This window comes from Eptatretus burgeri, chromosome 1 (assembly GCF_056783735.1).
Source record: "Eptatretus burgeri isolate ZD-2024b chromosome 1, Ebu_testis_v1, whole genome shotgun sequence".
Classification (NCBI taxonomy): Eukaryota; Metazoa; Chordata; class Myxini; order Myxiniformes; family Myxinidae; genus Eptatretus; species Eptatretus burgeri.
The window spans coordinates 118,010,122-118,036,895 of record NC_140961.1 but is presented as its reverse complement, the minus strand read 5'-3'; the positions used below and the strand labels follow the sequence as shown (position 1 = coordinate 118,036,895).

The 26,774-nt window shown below is 42.9% G+C and overlaps 1 protein-coding gene across 1 annotated transcript in view; it reads right to left on the bottom strand.

Annotated features, from left to right (window-relative positions):
- MEGF8 (multiple EGF like domains 8) overlaps positions 1-26,774 on the bottom strand; it is a 197,259-nt gene that overhangs the window by 83,887 nt on the left and 86,598 nt on the right. The window contains exons 22-25 of the mRNA XM_085865088.1: positions 16,763-17,014; positions 16,504-16,635; positions 16,268-16,381; positions 5,802-6,041 (exon numbers count right to left, since the gene is read on the bottom strand). Of these exons, the coding sequence (XP_085721214.1) occupies positions 5,802-6,041; positions 16,268-16,381; positions 16,504-16,635; positions 16,763-17,014 (738 nt within the window). The remainder of the gene's footprint in view (positions 1-5,801; positions 6,042-16,267; positions 16,382-16,503; positions 16,636-16,762; positions 17,015-26,774) is intronic.

Genomic DNA, 26,774 nt, shown 5'->3' with positions numbered 1-26,774 from the left:
CAAATTCGGATGGGAACTGAAGTCCTGAAGCTGTGGTATGTGATGGGTGACATGGTTATTGATGGGTGACGCTTGCTATGTGATGTTTTCTCTGATTTCATTAGTGGGTAGTTGGACCAGGGTGCACTGGTGAGTCCACATCCCACATATGTAAATCTGTGTATTAAATGGTCCTGAAGACCCCCAAGATCAAAATAGAAAGAAAGCCAATAATTTTGTGCAATAATAATGCACAAGGTATCTAGTTTTTTTGTATTTTTTTTTTTTTTGTATACCTTGGTCGAGGCTCGTATGAGAGCAAACACACAACTCACAGCAAGGAGGCATGAGACAAGAGGGGCGGGAGTGGAAGGGACAAAACAGTGGGGAACAGACACATTAGGTGAACTGTGGAAGGGAGAGGGATGGGGATGGGACAGGGAACATGGCGAAGAGAAGATAGACATTTCAGGGACTTTCAGGAAGGAAAGCAGGAGAAATGAAGGAAGTGGGCTTGGGTGGATTATCGGGGGTAGAAAAGATCGAGGATTTGGATGGGGGAAGATAAGAGGTGGTGGTGAACAGCTGTTTTGAAAGCCTGGAGGGAAGAATGGGAAAGAATAGAGTGAGGAAGTTTATTCCAAAGGCGGGAAAAAAGAGGAATGAAAGAGTGAAGATGAGCAGTGATTCGTGATTTTGGTAGTTTTACCAGAAGAGGGTTGTTGGCGGACCTTGAGCGCCCTGTGGAAATGTGGTGGGGACAAATCGCAGAGAGAGCAGGGGGAGCAAGGCTGGAGAGGAGTCGGTGGAAGACAGAAAGACCACCGACCAACCTGCGGTGATTGAGTGAGAGGCCCAAAGACTCAGCTTCATTGCGGGAGATGCCGATGATCTTAAATGCCCTGGTTTCGACAGCGTGAAGCCGAGAAAGGCGGGAGGCAGGAGCACCAGCCCAGAGGGGAGAGCAGTACTCCATCAGGCTACGGACAAAAGCTTTGTAAGTGGTCAGGAGCTCAAGAGGGCCGAGGAAGGACTTAGCACGACGGAGGATTCCCAGTAGGCGACTGGCTTTTGAGGCGAGGTTGGAAATGTGACTTTCCCAGGAAAGGTCATGGCAGATAGTGAGACCTAGAAGCTTGAAAGAAAAGACTTCTTCCAGAGGATTGTTGAGAAAGTGGATGGGGGGGTTTTGCAAACGGTCCTTTCGAAGAGACATAGTGAGAGTGTGAGATTTGTCTGGATTGAAAGACATGTTCCACGTGTTGGACCAGTTTGTGATTTTATCCAGATCTGCACTGAGCGAAGAAGCTGCTGCTTGCCGGTCTGAGGGATGACAGATGGTACGGCAGAGGGTGGAGTTGTCGGCAAAGAGAAATAGAGGATTTTCCAGAGAGTCTGAGAGATCTTTGATGAAAACCAGAAAAAGAACAGGGCCCAGAACGCTACCTTGAGGAACTCCAGCCTGCACAGGAAGAGGGGATGAAAGAACTCCATTTAGGGCCACACGTTGACTGCGACAGGAGAGGAAGTCTGCGAGCCATGAGTGGAGATGGCCTTGAATACCATGGGAAGAGAGTTTGGTGAGTAGGGCAGGATGCCAGACTGTGTCAAAAGCACGTGATATGTCCAGGGATACGGCTCGGATTTCCTGTCTGGCATTGAGGACCTCCATCCATTGATGGGAGAGCAGAAGCAGCATATCCAGGGTAGAGTGACCTGGTCTGAAACCAAATTGATGATTGGAAATCAAGCCATTGGAGAAGAGGAAGGATTTCATGTCTGAAGCGATGATGGATTCCATCACCTTGCTGATGATTGGGAGAAGGCTGATTGGTCTGTAGTTACAGGGATCTGTTTTTGCACCTTTTTATGCAGGGCAGTGATGTTAGCAGATTTCCAAGCAGATGGCAGATGACCTTGGGCAAATGAGAGGGTGAAGAGAACAGAGAGAGGGCAAGCAAGAGCAGAAGAGCAGGCTTTGAGGACATGTGGGCTGATGCCGTCTGGACCGGTTGCAGAATCTGACTCGAGGTTTGAAAGCAAGCTCTCCACCTTGTTAGGAGAAAAGGACACAGAGTCCAGGGACAGTTGGGTGCGACTGGGTAAAGTGGGTTGAGATAGTGATGGGTTTAGGACACAAGATTTAGCTGCAAACACCGAGTTTAGACATTCAGCTTTATCACGTGTGGAATCAGCAGTGCGGCCATTTGAGGTAAGGGAGGGGATGGAGGGGGAACATACACCAGAAACAGATTTGATTAAACGCCACCAGGATTTTGAGGAGGGAGAGAGGTTTGAGAGTTCAGACTTGAGATGAGAAAGATGTTGTTTTCTGGCTCTCCTGAGGGTAGATACACACTTGTTCCGAGCTTTGTGGAAAGAACTGAGATTGCCCTCAGTTGGGTTTGCTTTCCATGAGGCAAAGGCAAGTTGTTTCAGGACAACTGCCTCGCCACAAGCTTCAGTAAACCAAGGGCGGGAGGAAGGGTAAGACAACTGAACACGAGAGGGGATAAATCTGTGCATGAGGGAGAGCAAGTTTCTTTGAAAGAATTCCCAGGATGAGTTGATGTTTGAGAAAGTAGTGATAGGAGACCAGTCTGTAAGTTAGATGGCTGCTCGGAGACCCTGCCAGTCGGCTTGAGTGAAATGCCAGACTCGACGGCGGTGAGGTGGTTCTCTGATAACAGCCAGAGAGATGTCCACTTTGACAAGAACGTGGTCAGAAAAACCAATTGGAGCGAAGGAAGAGCAGCAGATATTGTCAGGGAAATTTGTCAAAATCAGATCCAGAAGAGATGGAGTACCATTGGTTGAGATCCGGGTCGGGAAGTTGACCGATTGAGTCAGTCCCAATGAGTCGCAGAAAGCTTTTGCTGAGGTGCCATGGCAGGTGAGAGAGGTACCCACACCTAGCCAACTGGCGTGATGACAATTGAAGTCACCACATAAGAGGAAGAGAGAGTTTGGATGAGAAGATAGAAGATGGTCCATGTTTTCGGATAGTGAAGTGTAGATGGAGTCATCACTGTTTGGTGGACGGTACAGTACACATATAAACATGAGGTGGGAGTGGAGGGGAAGCCGAAGCCAGAGGTATTCCTGGGGGTGTGGGGGAGTGAGAGCAGTGCATGGAGAGTGAGGAATAGAGTCTTTGATGAAGAGAGCAACACCTCCACCAGGACGAGGCTCAGGTCTGTCATACCGTAAGAGGGAGTAACCAGGGAGAGATATTTGGGAGTCAGACACGTCTTGGGAGAGGAAAGTTTCTGTTAGGCAGATAATGTCTGGTTTTTCAGTGGCAACCTGTATGGAAAGATCTGAAAGGTTTGAGCGAAGGCCCCGGATATTTGAGGTCCACACTTTTAATGAAGAGGAAGGGGAGGAGGCTTTGGGTGCAGGAGGTGGAGGGGGAGGGGGAGGGTAGGACAAGGGACGAGGGGGGCAGGTAAGGAGGGTTGCTGAAGGAGTGTGGGGTATTGCAGAATAGCGAGGGGAGGGGGCCGAATGAGGAGGAGAAAAGGCTCTGTGGTGGGGGGGGAGAGGGGGGACAAGAGACAAGGAAGAAGGCAGTTGAGGATTTGAGGAGGTGGAGTGAAGAGATGGAGGTGAGAGGGCAGTGGAGGGAGGCAGGTTGGTGGATGAGAGGGGGGCAACTTTGAGAAGGAAGAGTGAGGGGGATGAAAGGTGGGAGAAAGGTGAGGGGGGAATTTTTGAGAGAGGTGAGAGAGGGAGGCTTGGAGGGAGAAGAGTGGGATGGTTGCTTTGAGAGTGAGAGTGAGGGGTGAGGGGGGTGAGTTGGCACTGAAGTTGGAAAAAAAGAATGGTTGATGTAAAGCGAGCATCCATGGCAAACTTTGGTTTTTAAAAGTTTTAGGTCAGAGATGCGATTTAACACAATTCTTGATGGATGCAATGAAGGCGAATTCAGAGCATGGAGAGAAGAAGCGCTGTAATAGTTGGATTTTTTAGGCAAGGAATGAAGGAGAGGTCAAAATGAGAGCAGTCTGTTAAAATAGCAGAAGAGTAGTGCATTGTGAAACAGTAAAGAGTACCACATGTGTGAGAGAGGAAGATGAAGCATTATAAGATCGTTTTTGTTGTTAAAAATAATGTATGAGAGAGTTCAACAGATTAGGTCATGGAAGTGTCAAAAAAAAAAAAATCGAGGAAGAAGACGATGAGGAAGTTAAGAGGAAGAAGAAGAAGCAGAATCGGGAGAAGGTGAGCGTGTTGTTGTTGTTGTTGGGTATATATATATATATATATATATATATATATATATATATATATATATATATTTATTTATTTTTTTTTGTTGTTGTTGTTGTTGTTAATATTAATGTATGAGAGAGTTCAACAGATTAGGTCATGGAAGTGTAAAAAAAAAAAAATCGAGGAAGAAGACGAGGAGGAAATTAAGAGGAAGAAGAAGAAGCAGAATCGGGAGAAGGTGAGCGTGTTGTTGTTGTTGTTGGGTTTTTTTTTTTTTTTTTTGAGATAAGAAAGAGATTAGTTGGGAGAATGGGGGATGTTTGGAAAGTGGGGAGGATCAAAATTGAAGGTAATGGGGAGAAAAAACAAACAAACAAACAAAAAAAAACGATCGAACACCGAGTGGAACCGGTAGGCCTCAAGCCTGGGCCTAGGCCTCAAGCACCAGGTAAGAACGTCGACAAAAATACTCACAAAATAGCACGATTTTTGAAACAAAACCGAACTAGCAACAATCAGTAACATGTAGGTGAGAAAATTAAACAGTTAAAACGGGACAAATAACAACCGGAAACTTGGCTTTGAGAACGTCAGCAGGGAGCCCCGAAGGAGACCTCTCGCTGCTCCAAAACCGGAACCGGAAGGGAGTATTTCACCATATATTTATTACATATTTGTTGAGAACTGTGGATTGTATTTTTAATAGGCTGAGTGAATGTGTATGTGATTTGTCAGATATATGACCCATGTCATATTTGTTTGAGGGTAGAAAACTGACAAGTCTGGTACATGACTCATGTCATTTTTTTTTTGTGGGAGGGGGCGGGAAAAAACTGGTTTGTTGGCGTTGGCTGCATGACTTGTCAGCTATTTTGAAAAAAGAATAATAATAAATTAATGAAAGAGGGCCTCCTCCTTCCTTTAAAAAAAAAATCTGGAAGATCAACTGGTATTTTTTTATATTTGGCCTTACTGAACACCTTTGACTTGGAGGACACAAAGCCAGTCTTTTTTTCATTTTTACACCAGCACTGAATCTAAGCTGCCTTGTTTGATTGCCAGAACTTAAAATAAATCACTCTTAATGTGTCATCTAGATTCTAGGAGAAAGGATCTGCAGAAGAGGCAAGGGGAGAGAGCGAGAGGGAGAGTGACTAAGTGAGTAAGTGAGTGAGCAAGAGAGAGAGAGAGAGAGAGAGAGAGAGAGAGAGAGAGAGAGAGAGAGAGAGAGAGAGAGAGAGAGAGAGAGAGAGAGAGAGAGAGAAAGAAAATAAGTGTTGACAGTGTGTTCAATGAGCTTGTACTATCAATCACTGCACCATGTACGATCAGCACAACTGAAAATCACAGTTTGATTGATACCACATACAAAAACAGTCTGACCATAATGCGTATGCAAATCACAGTCTAAATGCACTCAATGCAAATGAGTTCCGATAAACACAGGCAATTTTACTCTTACAAGTTGAACATGTTCAAACTTGCAGACAATACGAAAAAGGAAATAAAGATGCAAATGCACCTCCAAATTTTGTCCCCAGGTTAAATACTGATGTGTGCATGCCATATCATAAGTGATGACAAAATAAGAACAAGCACATATTTACGTTTTGTTGCAGTAATTGACCCCATCTCCCTCATATCCTCGTCTGCACTGGCATACGTAAGATTCTGCTGTGTTGATGCAGATTGCATTGTGGTGGCAGTTGTGCATCTGCAGCAAGCATTCATCCACATCTGGACATGATGTGTATGACCACTGCACAACGGCCTTCTCTGAGCCACCAGGCGAGAACAAGCAGTCTCCGAGACCAACAGCTTGACCAGAGTAATCACCCAGTAGGCATCTGGTAAACAGAAGTGTCTGTTAGCATCCTACATTCTGTTTTTGATCAAAATGCATTTTGGGATGGTTGATTAAACCAAATAAATGGATCCAATGTGATATTTTCAAGTCTGCAGTAGAAATTTTTTTCTCACTTTGATCAATACGGGACTTTAAAAATGATGTATGAACACAAATAATAAGGTCTTTCATGCATGAGCTGTGTATCTTCAGTGATTCACTTCCTCTAATCAGAGCACTTTTGGTGCAAAATCTGTGAGTCAAATAGTCTTTTAAACATCATTTTCAGCATCGAAATGAAAGACTGGCAATTTCAAAATGGTTACTCATAATCGTTGTGTTCCTGGATGCAAATCGGACTCATGAAAATATAGGAAATACGAGAAATATCTTATGAATCAAATGAAAATTGTGGATGAATGAAACAGAAAAATAACAATTATTTTTTTGTCTTCAGGGTCAAGGGCTCATGGAGGATCTGCAGTACAAATCACATGTGCACGCACGCACGCGCGCACGCACGCACGCACGCACGCACGCACACACACACACACACACACACACACACACACACACACACACACACACACACACACACACACACACACACACACACACACACACACGCGCGCGCACGCACACACACACACACACACACACACACACACCTTAGATAACGTGATGTTACTACCAAGAGCACTCTGGTTAGAGGCTACACCATAATTGTGACTTCGCTTTTTGCTTTATACTCAGTGGGCAATTTGAGGAGAAATTTCCACCTCCACTTGGGATGCCAACCAATGGGATTTGTCTGTGGTTTATGGTCTAAAATTTAAATTCTGAGTGTCAACTGAGGAAGCTGCATGTACCATTTTTAGTTCGCCTGTTCGAAGAACAGAGAGCTATAGCGATACCCCCGATGTGAGCGTGAAAATGTTAAATTTTTTGGTGCAAGTTATTTTTTCCTTTCTAATGTTTTTATCTCCCAACATATTTTTTATACGCCATATATATATATATATATATATATATATATATATATATATATATATATATATATATATATATATATATATATATATATATATATATATATATATATATATATATATATATCGGGGAGTATTATGTGACGTCCGTCCGTCCGTTCCTGTCCACACTCTAACTCCCAAAGTTTTAAACTTTCACATTTCATATTTGGAACATAGGTACAGACTGTGGAGACGGTGTGTTGCGACATACGGTCGTTGTCTAAAGTGGTGGCCATGGCAACCAGAATGCTGTTTTCCATCCGTTCTGTTCCGCACTCTAACGCCCAAAGTTTTCAACTTTCACGTTTCATATTTGGTACATAGGTACAGACTGTGGAGACGGTGTGTTGCGACATACATTCGTTGTCTAAAGTGGTGGCCATGGCAACCAGAATGCTGTTTTCCATCCGTTCTGTTCCGCACTCTAACGCCCAAAGTTTTCAACTTTCACGTTTCATATTTGGTACATAGGTACAGACTGTGGAGACGGTGTGTCGTGACATACGTTCGTCATCTAAAGTGGTTGCCATGGCAACCAGGATGCTGTTTTCCACGTAGTAGCAAAATTCTGTATATACCTTCTTGTTCGGGCGTATATTGTGCTCACTTGCGCTCTCGTTACTGATTACAATATACAAATACATATATTGCTTTAAAATTATTTGGATCAGACTTCACTGCAATGCTTTATAAAAAATATATTAATTATTAGACGAGTCTTAAAAACGATAAAGGTATAAATAGGTGAGCATTGGGTGGCTTTGACACCAACTCTGGTTAAAGTGTCTAGTATGACTTGGCCAGGGATGGAACCGAACCGCCGACCTTCCAAACTCAGAGTGGATGCTCTTACCCTTTATGCCATCAAGCCTGGTGATCAAAGTCTTATTGTTTCGAAAGTGGACAAAGGTCTGAAAAGGTGTAAAAGCTGAAAGGTGTAAGGGTGTAAAGGTCAAAAGGTGTAAAGATGAAAACGTGGCAAGATGAAAAGGTCGAAAGGTTGAAAGGTGAAAAGGTCAAAAAGGGTAAAGGTCAAAATGGGTAAAGGCCGACAGCTCTGAAAAGTGGTTCTCTCAGGGGTCTCTGCCGACTTTCTCAAAGTTAAGTTTCTGGCCGTTATTTGTCAATTTTTGTTTGTTTATTTTCTTACCTACATGTGTACTGTGTGTTCCTAGTTAAGTTTTGTTTCAAAATTGTGCTATTTTCTGAGTTTTTGTCGATGTTGTCTTATCAGGTTTCTTTGAGGCCTATCCGTCTTTTCCAACGAGGTGTACGATCGCTTTATTTGTATTTTCTACAAGTTAACATCAGTTCATATTTTCTCCACTTTTCCTACGACCACCCCTCAATCCTTCCCAACTACACCCTCTGTTTCTTGTCTTAACATTTCAAAAATATAACAACGAAAACCAAAAACCCTTTCTCCCTCCATACCCATGAGTACCGACCCCTCTTCTTCATCTTCTTCTTCTTCTTCTTCCTCTTGCCATCACACCATCTTGCTTCAATTTGAACTGACCCACTCTCACCATTGCCTTCATGATTTCTTCCTCAACCTTACATTCCCGAATCTTACCTAATCTTCAAAAATCCATCCAAAAAAAAAAATTCCTCATATCCTTTCTACCTATACACCTCCCGAAACAATGTTTCTCTACCCGCCTCTTCCTGCTACTTTTCATCGACCCATCAGTTTCCCTCTGTGTTTACCGATCCAAATTCACCATACACCTCACGATTTTTCTTCAACCTTTCCATTACCACATCTCATGTAATCTTTATCAAAAAAAATAACAATAATAATAATCATCATAATAACGATCTCTTATAATGCTTCAACGTCCTCTTTCAAAGTGTGGTTCTCATTACTGTATCATAATTCACGACTCTTTTTCTATTTCAACAGACTGCTTTCTATTCAACCATTCCTTCATCCCTTGTCAAAAAATTCCAACTGTTACAATGTTTCTTCTCTCCATTCTCTTAATTCGCCTTCATTGCATCCCTCAAGTAATGTCTTTAGTCACATCTCTGACCTAAAAATAAAAAAAGAAATCCAGTTTGCAATGCAGGTTCGCTTTCCATCAATCGTCCTTTTTCCCTCCAACTTCAGTGCCAATTCACCCCTCCCTCTCAAAGCAACAGCCACATTCTTCCCCCTCCAAGCTTCCCTCTCACCTTTCTCAAAAACTCCCACCTCACCTTTCTCCCTCAACTCTACCCAACTCACCCTTCTCCCTCCAATCACCCCCCTCACTCCCCCTTCTCAAAGTTGCCCCCACTATCACATCTCCAAAATTGCCTCCTTCCCCTGCCCTCTCTCTTCCATCTCATCACTCCACCTCCTAAAATCCTCAACTGCCTTCTGCCTCCTCTCTTATTACTCCCCACTGTACCTCAACTCAGCACCACAGAGCCTTTTCTCCTCCAAATCCGGCCCTCTCCCCAACTTCTTCTGCAATCCCCCACACTCTTTCAACAACTCTCCTTACCTCCCCCCCAATCCTTCCTCGTCCTGCGCTCCCCATCCCCTCCCCTCTCCTGCACCCAAAGCCTCCTCCCCTCCCTCTTCCTTAACAGTGTGGACCTCAAACGTCCCAGGCCTTCACTGAAACCTGACAGATCTTTCCATACCGATTGTCACTGACAAACCAGACATAATCTGACGAAAATAAACTTTCTTCCATCAAGACATCTATGACTCCCCAGTATCTCTCCCTGGTTACTCCCTCCTCCAGTATGACAAACCTGAGTCTCGCCCTGGTGGAAAAGTTGCTCTCTTCATCAAATACTCCATTCCTCACTCTCCATACACTGCCCTCACTCCCCCACACCCCCAGGAATACCTCTTGCTACGGCTTCCCTTCCACTCCCACCTCATGTTTATATGTGTGCTGTACCGTCCACCAAACAGTGATGACTCCTTTTACACCTCACTATTCGAAAGCATGGACCAACTTCTATCATCTCATCCAAACTCTCTCTTCCTCATATGTAGTGACTTCAATTGTCATCACGCCAGGTGGCTGGGTGTGAGTACCTCTCTCACCTGCCATGGCACTTCAGCAAAAGACTTCTGCGACTCATTGGGACTGACTCAATTGGTCAACTTCCCAACCCAGATCTCAACCATCAGTACTCCATCTCGACTAGATGTGATTTTGACAAATTTTCCTGAAAATATCTGTTCTTCCTCCGTGCCAATCAATTCACCTGACCACATGCTTGTTGAAGTAGACATCTCACTGGCTGTTATTAAAGAACCTCCTCAGCACAGTTACATCTGGCATTTCACGCAGGCTGACTGGCAGGGTCCTCAAGCAGCCATCAAACTTCTCAACTGGTCTCCCATCGCTACTTTCTCAAACAGCAACTCATGCTGGGAATTATTTCAAAGAAACTTGCTCTCTCTCATGCACAGATTTATTCCCTCTTGTCTTCAGTTGTGCTACCCTTCCTCCAGCCTATGGTGCATGGAAGCTTCTGGTGAGGCAGTTGTGCTGCAACAACTTGCCTTTGCCTCATGGAAAGCAAATACAACTAAGGGTAATCGCAGTTCCATCCATAAATCTTGGATTAAGTGTGTGTCTCCCCTCAAGACAGCCAGAAAACAACAACTTCCTAATCTCAAGTCTGAACTTTAAAACCTCTCTCCCTCCTCCAAATCCTGAATCAATCCTGGTGGCATAAAATCAAATCTGTTTCTGGTGTATGTTCTCCCCTCCATCCCCTCCCTTACCTCAAATGACCACACTGCTGACATCACATGTGAAAAGGCTGAATTCATAAACTCTGTGTTTGCATCTAAATATTGTATCCGAAACCCATTGCTTTCTGTACCCACCTCACCCAGTCGCACCCAGCTGTCCCTGGACTCTGTGTCCTTTTCTCCTGACAAAGTGGAGAGCTTGCTGTGAAACCTCGACTCAGATTCTGCAACCGGTCCAGACGGCATCAGGCCACGTGTCCTAAAAACCTGCTCCTCTGCTCCTGCTCACCCTCTCTCTGTTCTATTCACCCTCTAATTTGCTCAATATCATCTTCCATCTGCTTGGAAATCAGCAAACATTACCACTCTGCACAAAAACAGATCCCTGCAACTACAGACCAATCAGCCTTCTCCCAATCATCAGTAAAGGTATGGAATCCATTATTGCTTCAGACATTAAATCCTTCCTCTTCTCCAATGGCTTGATTTCTGATCATCAATTTGGTTTCAGACCAGGTCACTCTTCCCTGGATATGCTGCCTCTGCTCTCCCAACAATGGCTGGAGGTCCTCAATGCCAGACATAAAATCAGAGCCATCTCCCCAGACATATCTCATGCTTCAACATGGTCTGGAACCCTGCCATCCCCACCAAACTCTCTTCCTATGCTATCCAAGACGATTTCCACTCATGGCTCATAGACTTCCTCTCCTGTCGCAGCCAAAGTGTCCCTCTCAATGGAGTTCTCTCATCCCCTCTTCCTGTCCAGGCTGGAGATCCTCAAGTCAGCATTCTGGGCAATTCTTTTTCTGGTTTTCATCAATAATCTCTCCAACCCTCTGTAAAATCCTCTTTATCACTTTGCTGATGACTCCACCCTCTGCTGTACCATCTGTCATGTCTCAGACTGGCAAACAGCAGCTTCTTCGCTCTCTGCAGATTGGGATAAAATCATAAACTGGTCCAACACATGGAACATGTCTTTCAAGCCTGACAAATCTCACAATCTCACTCTGTCTCTCTGAAAGGACCATTTGGAAAAAAACCCAATCTACTTTCTCAACAATCCTCGAGAAGAAGTCCTTTCATTCAAGCTTCTCGGTCTCACAACCTGCCATGATCTTTCATGGGAAAGCCACATTTCCATCCTTGCCTCCAATGTCAGTTGCCGACTGCACATCCTCCGTCGTTGAAAATCATTCCACAGCCCACCCAAGCTCCTGACCACATACAAAGCGTTCGTCCAAAACCTCATGGAGTACAGCTCTCCCCTCGGGGCTGGTGCTCCTGCCTCGCACCTTTTTTGGATTCACGCTGTGGAAACAAAGGCATATAGGATCATTGGTATCTCCTGCAGTGAGGCGGAGTCTTTGGGTCTCTCACTTTCTCACTGCAGGCAGGTCGGTGGTGTTTCTGTCTTCTCCCGTTCCCCTCTGGTCTCATGCCCCCCCCTGCGATATGTCCCTCTCTTCAGACCTTGTCTGCGATATGTCCCGTCCCACCACCATATTTCCGCAGGGCGCTCAAGGTCCGCCAGCAACCCCTTTCTCATAAAACTACCAAAATCACGAATCACTGCTCACCTTCACTCTTCACTCCTCTTTTTCCCTGCCTTTGGAATAAACGCCCACACTCTCTTCAATCCCATTCTTTCCTCCAGGTCTTCAAACCAGCAGTTCACCACCACCTCTTATCTTCCCCCATCCAAAACCACGACCTTTTCCCCCCCCTTTAATCCACCCCAAACCCACCTCCTTAAAATTCCATGCCTTCCTTCCTGAAATTTCCCTGTCGGGTAAGGTCCTGAAAGTCCCTGTGGTGTCCATCTTGTTTACCCTGTGTTCCCTGCCCCATCCCTCTCCCTTCCACAGATCTCCTAATATCTCTGTTCCCCACTGTTTTGTCCTTCCCTCTCCCACCCCTCTTGTCTCCTACCCCCCTCCCCCACCCCTTGTTGTGCATTATGTGTTAGCTCTCATACGAGCCTCGACAATGTGTACAAAAAAATACAAAATAATTTTAAAAGGTCGAGAGAGGTGGAGAGGGTTGAACGTGTCTAAATGGGCTTAAAAGGTCAAGGGGTTCTAAAGGCTGTGATTTCAGGTCTAAAGGAGCGGAATTGTCTCGTTGGTCTTTAAATGTATAAAAAGTCTAAAGGTCAAAGGGGTCAATATTGTCTCAAGGGTATTAAAAGCTCTGAAAGGTGTGAAGGTGTGAAAGCAATGAAGGTCTGAAGGTCTTTAAAAGGTCTATAAGCGTAGAAATGGGTCTAAATGGTCTAAAGAGTCTTAGGGGTCTATCAGGGTTTAAAGTGTCAAAAGGATCTTAAAAAGTCTGAAAAGTGTCATAGGTCTGAGGGGTATAGAATATGCCTGATATTGGCTTAATTGTTACGGTGGTCGGCTTAGGATCCAAGAGTCGCGAGTTAAAATCCTGCTCAGCAGTTGAATCAATAACAGGTGGGGTTGACTCAGCCTGTCATCCTTCCAAGGTTGGCAAAATGAGTACCAACCTGCTGGGATGATCAAGCCAATTGAGTATCCTGCGTCGGAGTGACGACCCTTCCACGATGGTGCCCAATAACCCAGTAGATTGCTTCGGCAACATTGATGCTCTGTAGAGAGTATGGGGCTAATGGATGGATGGGTATAGAATGGTTGAATGGGTCTTGTCATCCAAAAGGTATGTTCTAATAATATGTAATTAATGGACATAACTAAAAGATGGAGTCAAGGTCCAATAAAACGTAATTAATAGATGTACTCAGTCCAACTCATGTTCAAACGGAATGTAATTTATAGATTTACTCACATTTCAATAGCACATAATTAATAAACATATTCACGTTCCGAGGAATCATAATTAATAGATGTAGTACTCATATTTCATTGGTATGTTGTGGACAATTTCACATTGCATTATTACATAATTACTGCACATACTCACCTTCCAATAGTACGCAATTAACAGACAGTCTCATGTCCCAATGAAACATAATTAATATACGTGGTATGTACATTTCATGAGTCTGTAATTAATCGACATATTCATCCAGCATTCATTTGTAATTAATGGAATATTCATGTTCCAATTGTACATAATTAATAGACGTATTGTACTCACATACCAATGGCATATAATTAATTGAGGTACTCACATACCGCTATTACCATGTACCATTATCATTTTCAATATCGTCAATATTATCATTATCAGTATTGTTAATAATCATAACTTACCCCATCCTCATTATATACCATTATCATTATCATTATTATTATCATTATAATAATAATGATTAGAGCACTGGTACGGTTCAATAGTGGAGCTAAGTTCGATATCTGGTCTGCGTGTGTATTTTTCGTACATAAATACATATTATATTATCATTATGTACTATTATCAGTCATTATGTATTATTATTATTGTCATCGTAATCATCGTGATGTACCATTATCATTACAGTTATGTATCATTATCATTGCCATTGCCATTATCATTATCATTATCATAATATACCATTATCATTTTTGATATGTACCATTATAATTTTCACGATCATCATGTACCATTATCTTTGTCATTATCATTTTAATCGTATGTAATTAAATAGGCATGCACACGTACTGTGCGGACAAACAAACAAACAAACAATAAAGATGTCATGCATAGCACGAAACTTGTGAAATCCAAATACACAATAATTGCCATGGAAACATCAATTTGGCAATTTGGAAAATTGGACCCATCATGTTTTTACATGATGGAATGCATAACAAATGGCTGATACATTTTTAATTGTCACCTAAATGTAGGTGTTTTACATGTTCTGGATAGCATTAATCTTGACCTTTGACTAATTTTGACCAGATTGTATAAACATAAACAACACATTTGCACAAATAAGTTGTGTTAGTTTCAAATTAATATATTGCATAAAACTTTTGTACAGAAATGCATCATTTATGCTAAAAGTAAACAATAGTTTGTGTCATCCTTTCCCCTTTCAGCGGGGGGTATCTGTCAGGGTTGTCCACTGTCAGGCATGTTTTACGCACCTTCCATTGAACCCCTACTGGCTGTCCTTCGTACCTCCTTATCTGAGTTGTCCTTGTCAAACATTCCCAACATTGTTACTTCAGCTTATGCGGATAACATGTGTGTTGTGGTTAAAAACCAGAAAGATGTTTTTGAGCTCTCCCATTGTCTTGCCAAATATGAACTTGCCTCATCAGCAAGAGTAAATTGGAAGAAGAGTGTAGCTCGTTAGCTGTACCCAGATACCCTCTCCTCATCACAGTCTTCACGTGCACTTCTTCCAACTCTTCCAGGAGGAATGTTACAGAAAATGGAAGGGTTTAAATACTTAGTGATCCATTTGGGAACTACAAGCTATATGCCAAAGAACTGGGATGGGTTCCTCTATTTTACTGGGCTGGACGGCACCCTTAAGAAACCACTGGAAAGAGACTTTACCTGCAGGAGCTTTCCTCACTCCATATTGGAAGGTGATGAATAGTTCTCCGAATGTTGATCGCATGGGAGACCTAAATTGGAAATTGGTCCATTAGGCCCTGGCCAAACAGGTGTTACGACAGAAGTGTAACCCTTCTGTGTCGAATTTGTGTCCCTTTTGTAAGAACATGGAAAATTTGTATCATGCTTTTATTGAGTGCAAGAGATTGTCATCTCTATTTCTGTATCAGAGTCGTATTTTTTGTATATTTAAAATTGTCTTTTATTTTCCAATCTTTGTTTGTGGCCTCACTTTCAACACTAAAAACAAATCTGTGGTTTTGCTTTTGAATTTACTTGGAATTGCTGAGCTTGCAATTTATAAGACCAGAAAAGCCAGATTGGTGAATAAGAAAAATTAAAATGCACTTTTTTGTTTCAAAGGGATGGTTTCTGCTCGTATAAAACTGGAACATGCATATCATGTAAACATGGGTAGTCTTCCTGTGTTTGAAGACTTATGGTGCAATGGTGGTGTGTTATGTAAATGCATTTAAATTGAAGTTTACATTTGTATGTGAAGTTGCAACAATACCAAGGATCTTTGATCCTTAATTGTTCATCAGACACAGCATGAGCACCTGGGCTTAAGAAATGACAAACTTCATTTTCACATTTTTGATGTTTTTCATGAACCTCATGCAAATCATGCTGAAAGAATTGTTCATTTTGTTCAAATCTGCTTTGTAAAATGTTTTTTATACTTCTATAATTAAAGCACATAAAAGTCAAAGTCTCTCTCCTCTCTCTCCTCTCTATCCCCTCTCTCTCTCTCTCCTCTCTCTCTCTCCCCCTCCCTTCCTTCCACCCCTCTCCCCATGCTCTGTCTGAACAAACAAAACAAACAGACAAACATTCAGACCCAAATGCAATACCCGCTCCTCTAACGAGGGTAAAATAAAAAGAACTGGAAGAATCAAATTCAATAAAAAATGAAAAATCAAATGTGCTAACTGCAATGTACGTACGTACCTTCCTATTATGGGGTTTTCCACATTCCCACACCACCCACATTGAAAGCTCCCAATGCACTGTCTGCACGTATCCAACTTGTGACAGTCAGGGCAGCCATCTTCGGAAGTAATACTGTGGAGTACACACTGGTTACTTGTTAATAGTAGGGTTACCTGTTAATACATTAATAAAAACAACAATACAAAAACGATTTGATGTTCCTCATTGAAATTTCGAGCAATAAGGTTCCTGACCTATCCTGCCAATTCCTGCATTCACCATGAGGATATTTGGCCAAATATATGGAGAAAGGAAAGCAACTATTTGTGGATAAACACCAGGCACATTCACTGCGCTCAGACAGGCATTCTATACAAGTTCCTCTCCTGAAAGTGCACACACAAAAAAAAAAGCATTAAAACAATTTATAATTCCTTCAATAATTGAGCAACAAATAAATAGCAGCACATTGTGTACAAAATCCAAAATGAGTTCACGGAGTAAAATGCATACAAGTAACAAGGGGGCAGACAATTGCTGTGGTGCTTAATGGCATCAGGAAACCTTCCTCTTCGTGTGCACGTCAACTCACTCTTCAGCCACTCGCAGGTGCCTTCCTGCAATGGATACCCAAGTGCATGATTGAAATCCATCGGATTAAACATTCCCACAATTCTATGGCCTTTATATTTCTTACAGAAATTGTTGTTAACAGTAACAACCCCACCCCAAATCCTCCCTCTTCCAAATTTCCAGTTTTCCCTCCTGAGAGTTTCTCATTGAAATAAGAAACTCTCAGGAGGGAAAATTTAATAGACATACACCCTTCGTTCCTCCTGAAACCCTTTGTTTGTCAAAGTCTGGCTCTATCTTGGCCTTCAATTCTGCTGTTGGTGTTTCCCCCCTCTCTCAATTGTTCCTTTAATCCTGTTGTGTCCTGATCTGTTCAGTATACCAATACTAACTGTTCCACAAGTCTCGACGATGTTTACAAAATGGAACAGAGAAGAATGGCATCCAGGGGATGATGGAGAGGTTGGGAAGGAACAAAGAGTCAAGGACTTTCAAAAGTTTCAAAACAGATAGAATTTATTTTTTGTAAAGGCATAAAAATGCTCCCCACCATTATTCTGTGCATTTTGAAGGTATGACTGCAGAAGGTTTGGCAATCCTCCAAGTATCCAAATCCAAAATCCAAATCCATTGGGACCATACTCTGGACAGAGCGTTGGTGCTGCCAAAGCAGTCTCCTCGGCAATTGGGCATGATCCTGGACAGGTCGCCACTTCGACGCAGGATACTCGAATGGCTCAATCATCCCAGAAAACTAGTACTCATTTTGCCGACCTCGGAAGGATGACAGGCTGAGTAAACACCACCTGGTATTAATTTGACGAAGACTTACAAAAGTTTCAAAACAGAATTTTTTTTGTAAAGGCAAAATAGTGCTCTCCACCAGTTTTCTGGATTTGAACTCAGGACGCTAGGAACCCAAGCCCACCACCCTAACCATTAAGCCAGCACCAGGTGCAGGCCCAAGCCTCAAAGAAGAGCAAACACTTGCTCCACTCTTCAAAAGGATTTTCAAGCTACTCACTTACAGTGAGTGGGCAGATACCATTTTTGTATCTTGTCAGTGTTTTGGGTTGGGGGTGGGGGGGTAGTATACAGAGCCAAGGCTTGTAGAAGAGTTAGAACACAACATGGATCAGGATGCAACAGAACAAAAATAACCACAGAAAGAGAAGGGGGAAATGCCAACAGCAGGGCTGTGGGACAATATAGAAGGAGATGAGCAACAAGAGATGTGGGTAAGGATGAAGGGTATGGGAGAATGCAGGGGTGCATAAGATGGATACAGAAGTAAACTATCAGGATGGAAAAAACTGGAAGTTTGTGGTGAGAGGAGCAGGGTTTAACTGCAATAAGATCATGGTATTGGCTGGGGGGGGGGGTGATTTGAGATGGTGGCAAACAGCTGCCTTGAAGATCTGGAGGGAGAGATGAGATTGAAGAGGATATGAAAGTTGGTTCCACAGGTGGGGAAAAAAGATGAATTAATGAATGGAGACCTTGTGCACCCTGCAAAAAACTGGGGAGGACAAAGCAAAGTGCGAGTCTCATAGACTCAGCTTCATCAAAGAAAGTTCCATTGATCTTGAAGGCCTTAGTTTCCAAGGCATCAAGCTGAGGAAAAAGTGAAGCAGCAGTATCAGCCCAGAGATGAGAGCAGAACTCCACCAAGCTAAGGATGAAGGCCTTTTAGGTGGAATGGAGTTCAAGTGTGTCAAGGAAGGACTTTGAATGATGGATGATACCCAGTTGGCAACTGGCTTTATTGGCCAATTTTGAAATGTGGTTTGCCAAAGAAAGATCATGGCTAAGAGTGAGACCCATGAGTTTGAGTGACTGAACTTCTTTGAGAGGATTGTTCAGAAAGTATATGTGTGAATTTGTCATATGATGCTTTCAGAGAAAGAGAAAGAAGGAGAAAGAGAAAGAGAAAGAGAAAGAGGCTTCTCATGATTGAAAGACATTCCTATTGTTTGACCAGCTTGTGATTTTGTCAAGGTCTTAAGAGAGGGAAGTGACTGCTGCCTGTCTACCTGAAAGATAAGGAATGTCACAGCAGAGGGTGGAATCATCAGCAAACAGACAAATAGGGTTTTTCAGAGTTAAAGAGATTGTTGATGAAGATTAGGAAGAGGACAATATCACCACATTGGAGCACTCCAGCCTTGACAGGGAGAGTATATGAAAGAATTCCTGTGAGAGCCATATGTTGATGATGAGAGTGGATGAAGTCCCCCTCCTTCCAAATTTACAGTTTTCCCTCCGGACAGTTTTTTTTCTGTATCCACCTTGTCCACACATGCATTCTCTCCTGCCCCCCACCACCATTGTTTGGCCTAGTCTGCCCCTATTTTGGCCTTCATCTCTGCTGTTGGTGTTTCTGTTTCTGTTTCTGTTTCTCTGTCTGTTTCTGTTTCTGTTTCTGTTTCTGTTTCTCTGTCTGTTTCTCTGTCTGTTTCTGTTTCTGTTTCTCTGTCTGTTTCTGTTTCTGTTTCTCTGTCTGTTTCTGTTTCTGTTTCTCTGTCTGTTTCTGTTTCTGTTTCTCTGTCTGTTTCTGTTTCTGTTTCTCTGTCTGTTTCTCTGTCTGTTTCTGTTTCTGCTTCTCTGTCTGTTTCTCTGTCTGTTTCTGTTTCTGCTTCTCTGTCTGTTTCTCTGTCTGTTTCTGTTTCTGTTTCTCTGTCTGTTTCTCTGTCTGTTTCTGTTTCTGTTTCTCTGTCTGTTTCTCTGTCTGTTTCTGTTTCTGTTTCTCTGTCTGTTTCTCTGTCTGTTTCTCTGTCTGTTTCTCTGTCTGTTTCTCTGTCTGTTTCTGTTTCTCTGTCTGTTTCTGTTTCTCTGTCTGTTTCTCTGTCTGTTTCTGTTTCTCTGTCTGTTTCTCTGTCTGTTTCTGTTTCTCTGTCTGTTTCTCTGTCTGTTTCTGTTTCTCTGTCTGTTTCTGTTTCTCTGTCTGTTTCTGTTTCTCTGTCTGTTTCTCTGTCTGTTTCTGTTTCTCTGTCTGTTTCTCTGTCTGTTTCTGTTTCTCTGTCTGTTTCTCTGTCTTCTGTCTGTTTCTGTTTCTCTGTCTTCTGTCTGTTTCTGTTTCTCTGTCCTCTGTCTTCTGTCTTCTGTCCTCTGTCCTCTGTCTTCTGTCTTCTGTCTGTTTCTCTGTCTTCTGTCTGTTTCTCTGTCTTCTGTCTGTTTCTCTGTCTTCTGTCTGTTTCTCTGTCTTCTGTCTTCTGTTTCTCTGTCTTCTGTCTTCTGTTTCTCTATCTTCTGTTTCTCTGTCTTCTGTCTTCTGTTTCTCTGTCTTCTGTCTTCTGTTTCTCTGTCTTCTGTCTTCTGTTTCTCTGTCTTCTGTCTTCTGTCTTCTGTTTCTCTGTCTTCTGTCTTCTGTCTTCTGTTTCTCTGTCTTCTGTCTTCTGTCTTCTGTTTCTCTGTCTTCTGTCTTCTGTTTCTCTGTCTTCTGTTTCTCTGTCTTCTGTCTTCTGTTTCTCTGTCTTCTGTCTTCTGTTTCTCTGTCTTCTGTCTTCTGTTTCTCTGTCTTCTGTCTTCTGTTTCTCTGTCTTCTGTCTTCTGTCTTCTGTTTCTCTGTCTTCTGTCTTCTGTCTTCTGTTTCTCTGTCTTCTGTCTTCTGTCTTCTGTCTTCTGTTTCTCTGTCTTCTGTCTTCTGTTTCTCTGTCTTCTCCGTCTTCCGTCTTCCGTCTTCCGTCTTCCGTCTTCCGTCTTCCGTCTCTGTTTGTTTCTCTGTTTCTGTTTCTGTTTCTGTTTCTCTGTTTCTGTTTCTGTTTCTGTTTCTCTGTCTCTGTTTCTCTTTCTGTTTCTGTTTCTGTTTCTGTTTCTCTTTTTATTTCTCTGTCTGTTTCTGTTTCTCTGTCTGTTTCTGTTTCTCTGTCTGTTTCTGTTTCTCTGTCTGTTTCTGTTTCTCTGTCTGTTTCTGTTTCTGTTTCTCTGTCTGTTTCTGTTTCTCTGTCTGTTTCTGTTTCTCTGTCTCTGTTTCTGTTTCTCTGTCTCTGTCTCTGTCTCTGTCTCTGTCTCTGTCTCTGTCTCTGTCTCTGTCTCTGTCTCTGTCTCTGTCTCTGTCTCTGTCTCTGTCTCTGTCTCTGTCTCTGTCTCTGTCTCTGTCTCTGGCTCTGTCTCTGGCTCTGTCTCTGGCTCTGTCTCTGGCTCTGTCTCTGGCTCTGTTTCTGGCTCTGTTTCTGGCTCTGTTTCTGGCTCTGTTTCTGGCTCTGTTTCTGGCTCTGTTTCTGGCTCTGTCTCTGTTTCTGTGTCTCTGTGTCTGTGTCTCTGTGTCTGTGTCTCTGTCTGTCTCTCCCCTGTTACTTTGTCTTATTACATCCTGATCCGTTCAGTGTACTAGTACTAGCTCCTCCACAAGCCTCGACTATGCATACAAAAAAGGCAGCAATCCAAGATTCCGTAGCCTTGGATTCCATTGGATTCCATGGATGGAGTTGGCCTTGGATTCCATAGCCAGAGAGTTTGAGAACAAGGCAGGGTGCCAGACTGTATTTAAAGTTCGAGATATGTCTAGAGAGAGGGCTATTATCTCATGCCTGACATTCAAAGCCGCTATCCATTGTTGGGAGGAGAAACACCATGTCCAAGGTAGAGTGACCTTGTCTGAATCCAAATTGATGATCTGAGATGAGGTCATTGGAGAAAAGGAATGATTTGATGTCAAATGCGATGATAAATTCCAGGACCTTGCTGATTTGAAGTAAGGTCTGTATTTAAGAGGATTGGTTTATGCACCTTTTAATGTCATGCAGTTATGTTTTCTGACTTCCAATCAGATGGAATATGATAGGGTGAAAAGGGCAAGAGCAGCAAAGCAGGATTTTAAGACACATGAGCTGATGCCACCCAATCCAGTTGCTGAATCAGAGTTGAGGGTTGCCAGAAACTTATCCAGCTTCTCAAGCACAAAAGACACAAAGCCCAAGAAAGTTGTGTATGACTGGGTAGGGTGGGTACAGAGAGAGGTGTTGGGGACAAGATTTGGAAGCAAACAAAATTGAGGAATTTGACATTTTCACGAGTGGAGTCAGCGGAGGTACCATTTGAAGTGAGGGAATGGATGGAGCGGGAGCATCCTCAAGAGACAAACAACAAAACAGCACCAGGTTTTGATAAGGGAGACAAGTTTGAAAGTTCAATCTTGAGTTTGGACAGATGTTGTTTTCTGGCTCTTCTGAGAGTAGACACATACTTGTTACGGGCTTTGTGGAATGACGTGAGGTTACCTTCGGTCCCATTTCCCTTTCAGGAGGAGAATGCAAGTTTTTGCAAGGCAACTGCCTCACCACAGGATTCAGTGTGCCATGGACAGGAGGATGGGTATGATAACTGAAGATGAGGCTGTGCTTAAAGCCTATATCTCACTGGGCTGCGACAGCTCGCGACAAAATGCTAACGGGATTCTCCAAAATGTCTGGAAACGTTCGCGGTGATTCTCAATTTCCTCGCGTGAGTCGCAGGACGTCGCTCTGGTGTCGCTTGAATTTTGAACATGTTCAAAAAATTAGTGCGACAAATTTTCTCTCAAAATAGTCACAGAGTCGTCCCGGTTGTCTCGAACGCTTCTCAATTTAGTTTCCGTGAGTCAGAAGGTGCGACAAATGTGAGACAACTTTGTGAGGGATTGGCGAACATGAAACTAAATTGTGACTGATTGGAGAAAAAAATGATAATCTGTCCTGGGACCCCTGAGAGCGTGACAAAACTGCGTGGCCACCTGCTTATTTTTGTGATACTGTATGAAAACTTGTATGTATTTGTAACTTGACAGTGTATGCATTGTTTGCACTTGAAAATTTTCATGTGATACTTCCATATTTTCATGTGACAATTTCATTTATTAAAGTCTTTTGCTTCAATATGTTGTTCTGTTATTTCAAAAGAAATTAATCAGAAATTTGCACAATGTATTGTAAACTCAATTTAATATATACATAGAAATCCACATGTTATCCATGCAATGTAATGTAGATAGATTCACAATAGTTCAATCCAGATATGACTAAAAAATAAAAATAAAAATAAAAAAACTCAGAGTCCAAATTGGAAAACCAGCATTGTCTGTCCTCTTTCTCTCCGATTCTGAGTAAAAGCACTACTACTACTACTACTACTACTACTACTACTACTACTACTACTACTACTACTACTACTACTACCACTACAACTCTACCAGCCTCTCATACATGCCATACTTGTGTCTCTTCAAGAGCCATTCTTGAATGATTGCTGCAAGGGAGAGGTCTCATATATATATATATATATATATATATATATATATATATATATATATATATAGATATATATATATATATATATATATATATATATATATATATATATATACATGTTCCCGATTTCTCAATTGTCACGCACAGCTGTCGTGCGACTGTTGCACAACATTTGCGTGATGGTCGCACGACCGTCGTGTGACCGTCGCGCGACAGTTGCATGTGCCAAAAAATTCTCAGTTTTGTCACCTGAACATCGCGCGAATGTTGTGCGACATGTATGCGAACTCCAGGCAAAGTTCATCCCAAATTTTGCCGGGAGTTCGTGGGACATTCGTGCGACATACGCAACTGTGTTTTAGTATAAATTCAGTGCGATTCCAAGTGAAAATTATCTCTGTTTTATCGCAATTTTGTGTCTCCAACTAGTCGCGAGCTGTCGCAGCCCAGTAAGATACAGGCTTAAAGGAAGAGCAGGTTTCTGTGGAAGAATTCCAAGTCTGAGTTAATATCAGGGGTGGTAGACATCAGAGACCAGAACTGATGTGCAATATCTGCGTGCAGTCCCTGCCAATTTGCTTGAGTGAACTGCCAGACTCGCCGACATCAAGGCTGTTCTCTGAGAATGCCCAAAGAGATGTTAGCCTTCACAAGCACATGATTAGATTAACATTGTGGAGCAGAGGAAGAGCATGATCCATCAGCGGGGAAGTTGGTCAAAACAAATCCAGAAGGGAGGATTTGACATTGGGAGAAAACTTGGTGGGGAAGTTTACAGATTGAAGATTAATTGCTTGCATTAATCTGTCCATGTGCTATTCTACATCTTAAAATTTCCCAATACTTGAGCAACCTCATTCCCAGCGACCATTCAATGCCAAAGAGCAGTTTGATAATATAAACTGTCAGCCAAACTGCTCCTCCATCTCCTTCGATAAAGATATTGTTACGGCTGTGGAAATTCGCATTACACCATAAAGGGCCCTCAGGTGAGATATCTCCATAGGTACATGTGTAGTTAGCCCAAACCCGTTGTATAGAGGGAATTTATGTGATCAATTCGGGCTGCGATCCTCCAGTTAGTCGTTTTTCTTTCCCTATCTTTGATTTCAAACGAACAAAAACCAACAAGGATGCTGGTGGGTTTTTCCCGCCATTCTTCCCCGTGCTTTCTGTGAGGGAAGGGGGAGGGGCAGCTCGCCGCCGATTGGTGTATGGACAGCGTGAGGCAGTCGGGGTTGGAGAACGCCCCTTTTTCGAGAACCCTCTCGAAGGAGGATGGAGCCGAAAACGGGGTGGAGTGAAGGGCAGAGCCCCGCACTATAAAAGTCGGACACGGGTGGGGCGCGCTTCCTCTTCCTCCTCTTCCTCTTCGTCCTGGAGCTGGTCTCGTCGTTCGTCTTGGCTGGTGGTCTGGTCTGGTCTTCTGTCGGTGCGGTCCCGAGACCCCGCTTCCGCGTGGACGACACGAGCTACGCACGGCACGAGCTCGGTGCACCCACCGGAGAGAGCTCGCAGACCGCGAGAGAGGTCGGGCCCAGGCGCGACCACGCTGACGGTCGTGGGAGAGGGACTCACCAGCCACAAAAGGGAAGTCGCGACTTCCTTTCTTTTCTTGTCTTTGGGTCTGTGTGAATGACTGTGGATGGTGCCTGTCCGACAAGTAGAACTGTTTCAGTGTTGCCGTGGATGCGCGTAGTCGGTTTTAACTCTTGCTTTCGCTTTGTATGTACATTGTGATTATTGTGACTGTAAATACGTGCCTTCTACGCTGTCTGTGTGTGGAATTAAACGTGCTTGTGTAATTGTTCCTGCTCTGCTTCGTCTCTTTTCCTTTTTTATTGACCCTCCATCTTGCATCACGTAAGGGGTTCGTAATGGGTTTAAAACGCCCGGTAATTAATCGGAACTGTCAAGGCCGATGATAACACTGCTTGGTTATCACTGTAGCACGGAACGGACTGCTTAAGTGGTTCGTGTCCGGAGTCGGCCTGTGGCGTGGTACGATCGCCCAGTCGACCATTCGCGCAGGTACTTAGGTAGATCGAATTTGGCGAGCAACCCTATCCTGCACGGGTGGGCAATTGGCACGATCATGGTGAGGTTAAACCCCCACCCGTGACTAGCTCCCGGCGTTGTTCCGAGAGGGTCACGACTGAATTGTCCGTTCCGCTGGGCGAGGCGGCCGCCATTCGAGTCGAGCGGCCGATCGCACGCCGGTGGGCGCGAATTCGCAACAATATTCTCTTTTTGTGCTTGATCTACGGATAAAGGCTGAGAACACATCATTGGTCTTCTGTGCTGTGAAGTGGCCAGGATTTAAATGTGCAATATTTGAATGTTTGTTTCACATTTAGACATTGCGATCTGGGACCAGAACATGAAGCAAGTTCTGTCACTGGCATATATTTCCATATCAAAGTGAATGTACATAGAGAATAATGTATAGTTCTAGTGTCATCATTGCCAGTAGTAAAACCAAATACAGCTATACACTTCTTTTTCACACCAGGAAATGTAGCTCAGAGTAGCCTTGCCATCAGTTTTAGGAAAAAATATTTCACAATATCTTCAAATTGATGGTGCTAAAATAAGCTGTCGTTGGTTGACAAAATCACTCATGAGACAGGTAAACAGCTGTTGTCCATGGACCATGAATCGTGGAAGTGTTAAAAGCATGCCTTGATATTTCTTTGGAAGTGATAGTCCAAAGGATATGCTTATAAGAGAGTGGACAGAAGGCAAAATTTGGTTTTCTCGAACATAAGTTACAGAATATAATCCATAAGGTAACATGGACCATGCACAAGCAGGTATAATCTATATATTACTAAAAGTCTCATCTTGTATGTATGTATGTATGTATGTATGTTCCCGAAATATAGCCAAAACGGTACACGATAGCACAAAAATTTAGGGCCGTTTTACTCACCATTCTCCTGCAGCGTGCAGTATCAAGTTTCGTTAAAATCGGGCAACAAATAAATTATGAGAAATTCAATTCCCGATTCAGTCAAGTACTCTTTGGGAGAATTTGATCAATGCAAACAAACTCAGCAGTATAGTTCGCTGGAGCTATCTTTTTTTTCATTGAAATTATTTATTTAAAAATCTCAAACATTTAGTTTCGACAAAGAACGGTTTATTTTTAAGCATAAAATAAACATCGCCATTTTGATCTCATGCTTCCATGTTCATTAATAAATAAAATTGTGTTTAGAAGATTACGCACAATAATTTCTTCGACTTTCTTCTCTCCGTTTTTTTTACTTTTTTCACATTGACACGCAATAATAAGTTTCGATCAAATAGGGCAACAAAAAATATTGTTTAAAAAATCAATTCCCAGTTCAATCAAGTACTCTTCGGGATTATTTGATCAACGCAAACAACCTCAGCAGTATCGTTCACTGGAGCTATATTTTCTTTTATGAAAATTTTTTTTTATCAACCTATGTCACAACGGGAACCCAACGGGTTAACAGGTCGTCTAGTTTATAATTAAAATTTATACGGACCTCTGGGACATTGTACATGTTGCTGCATTTGAGCCTGGGGAATAACTATTGAAATCTATCTATTCAGGTTCTTCGTTCTTCGACGCCAGCTCGATGCCTCCTCCCCCAGGGTTATTAGGCCCTGGCCCATTGTCTCCCCCCACCCCCACCAACCCTCTCCCCCTCCACCACACCCCAGTGCATTTCAAGCATTATCATGGTGCAGAAGCA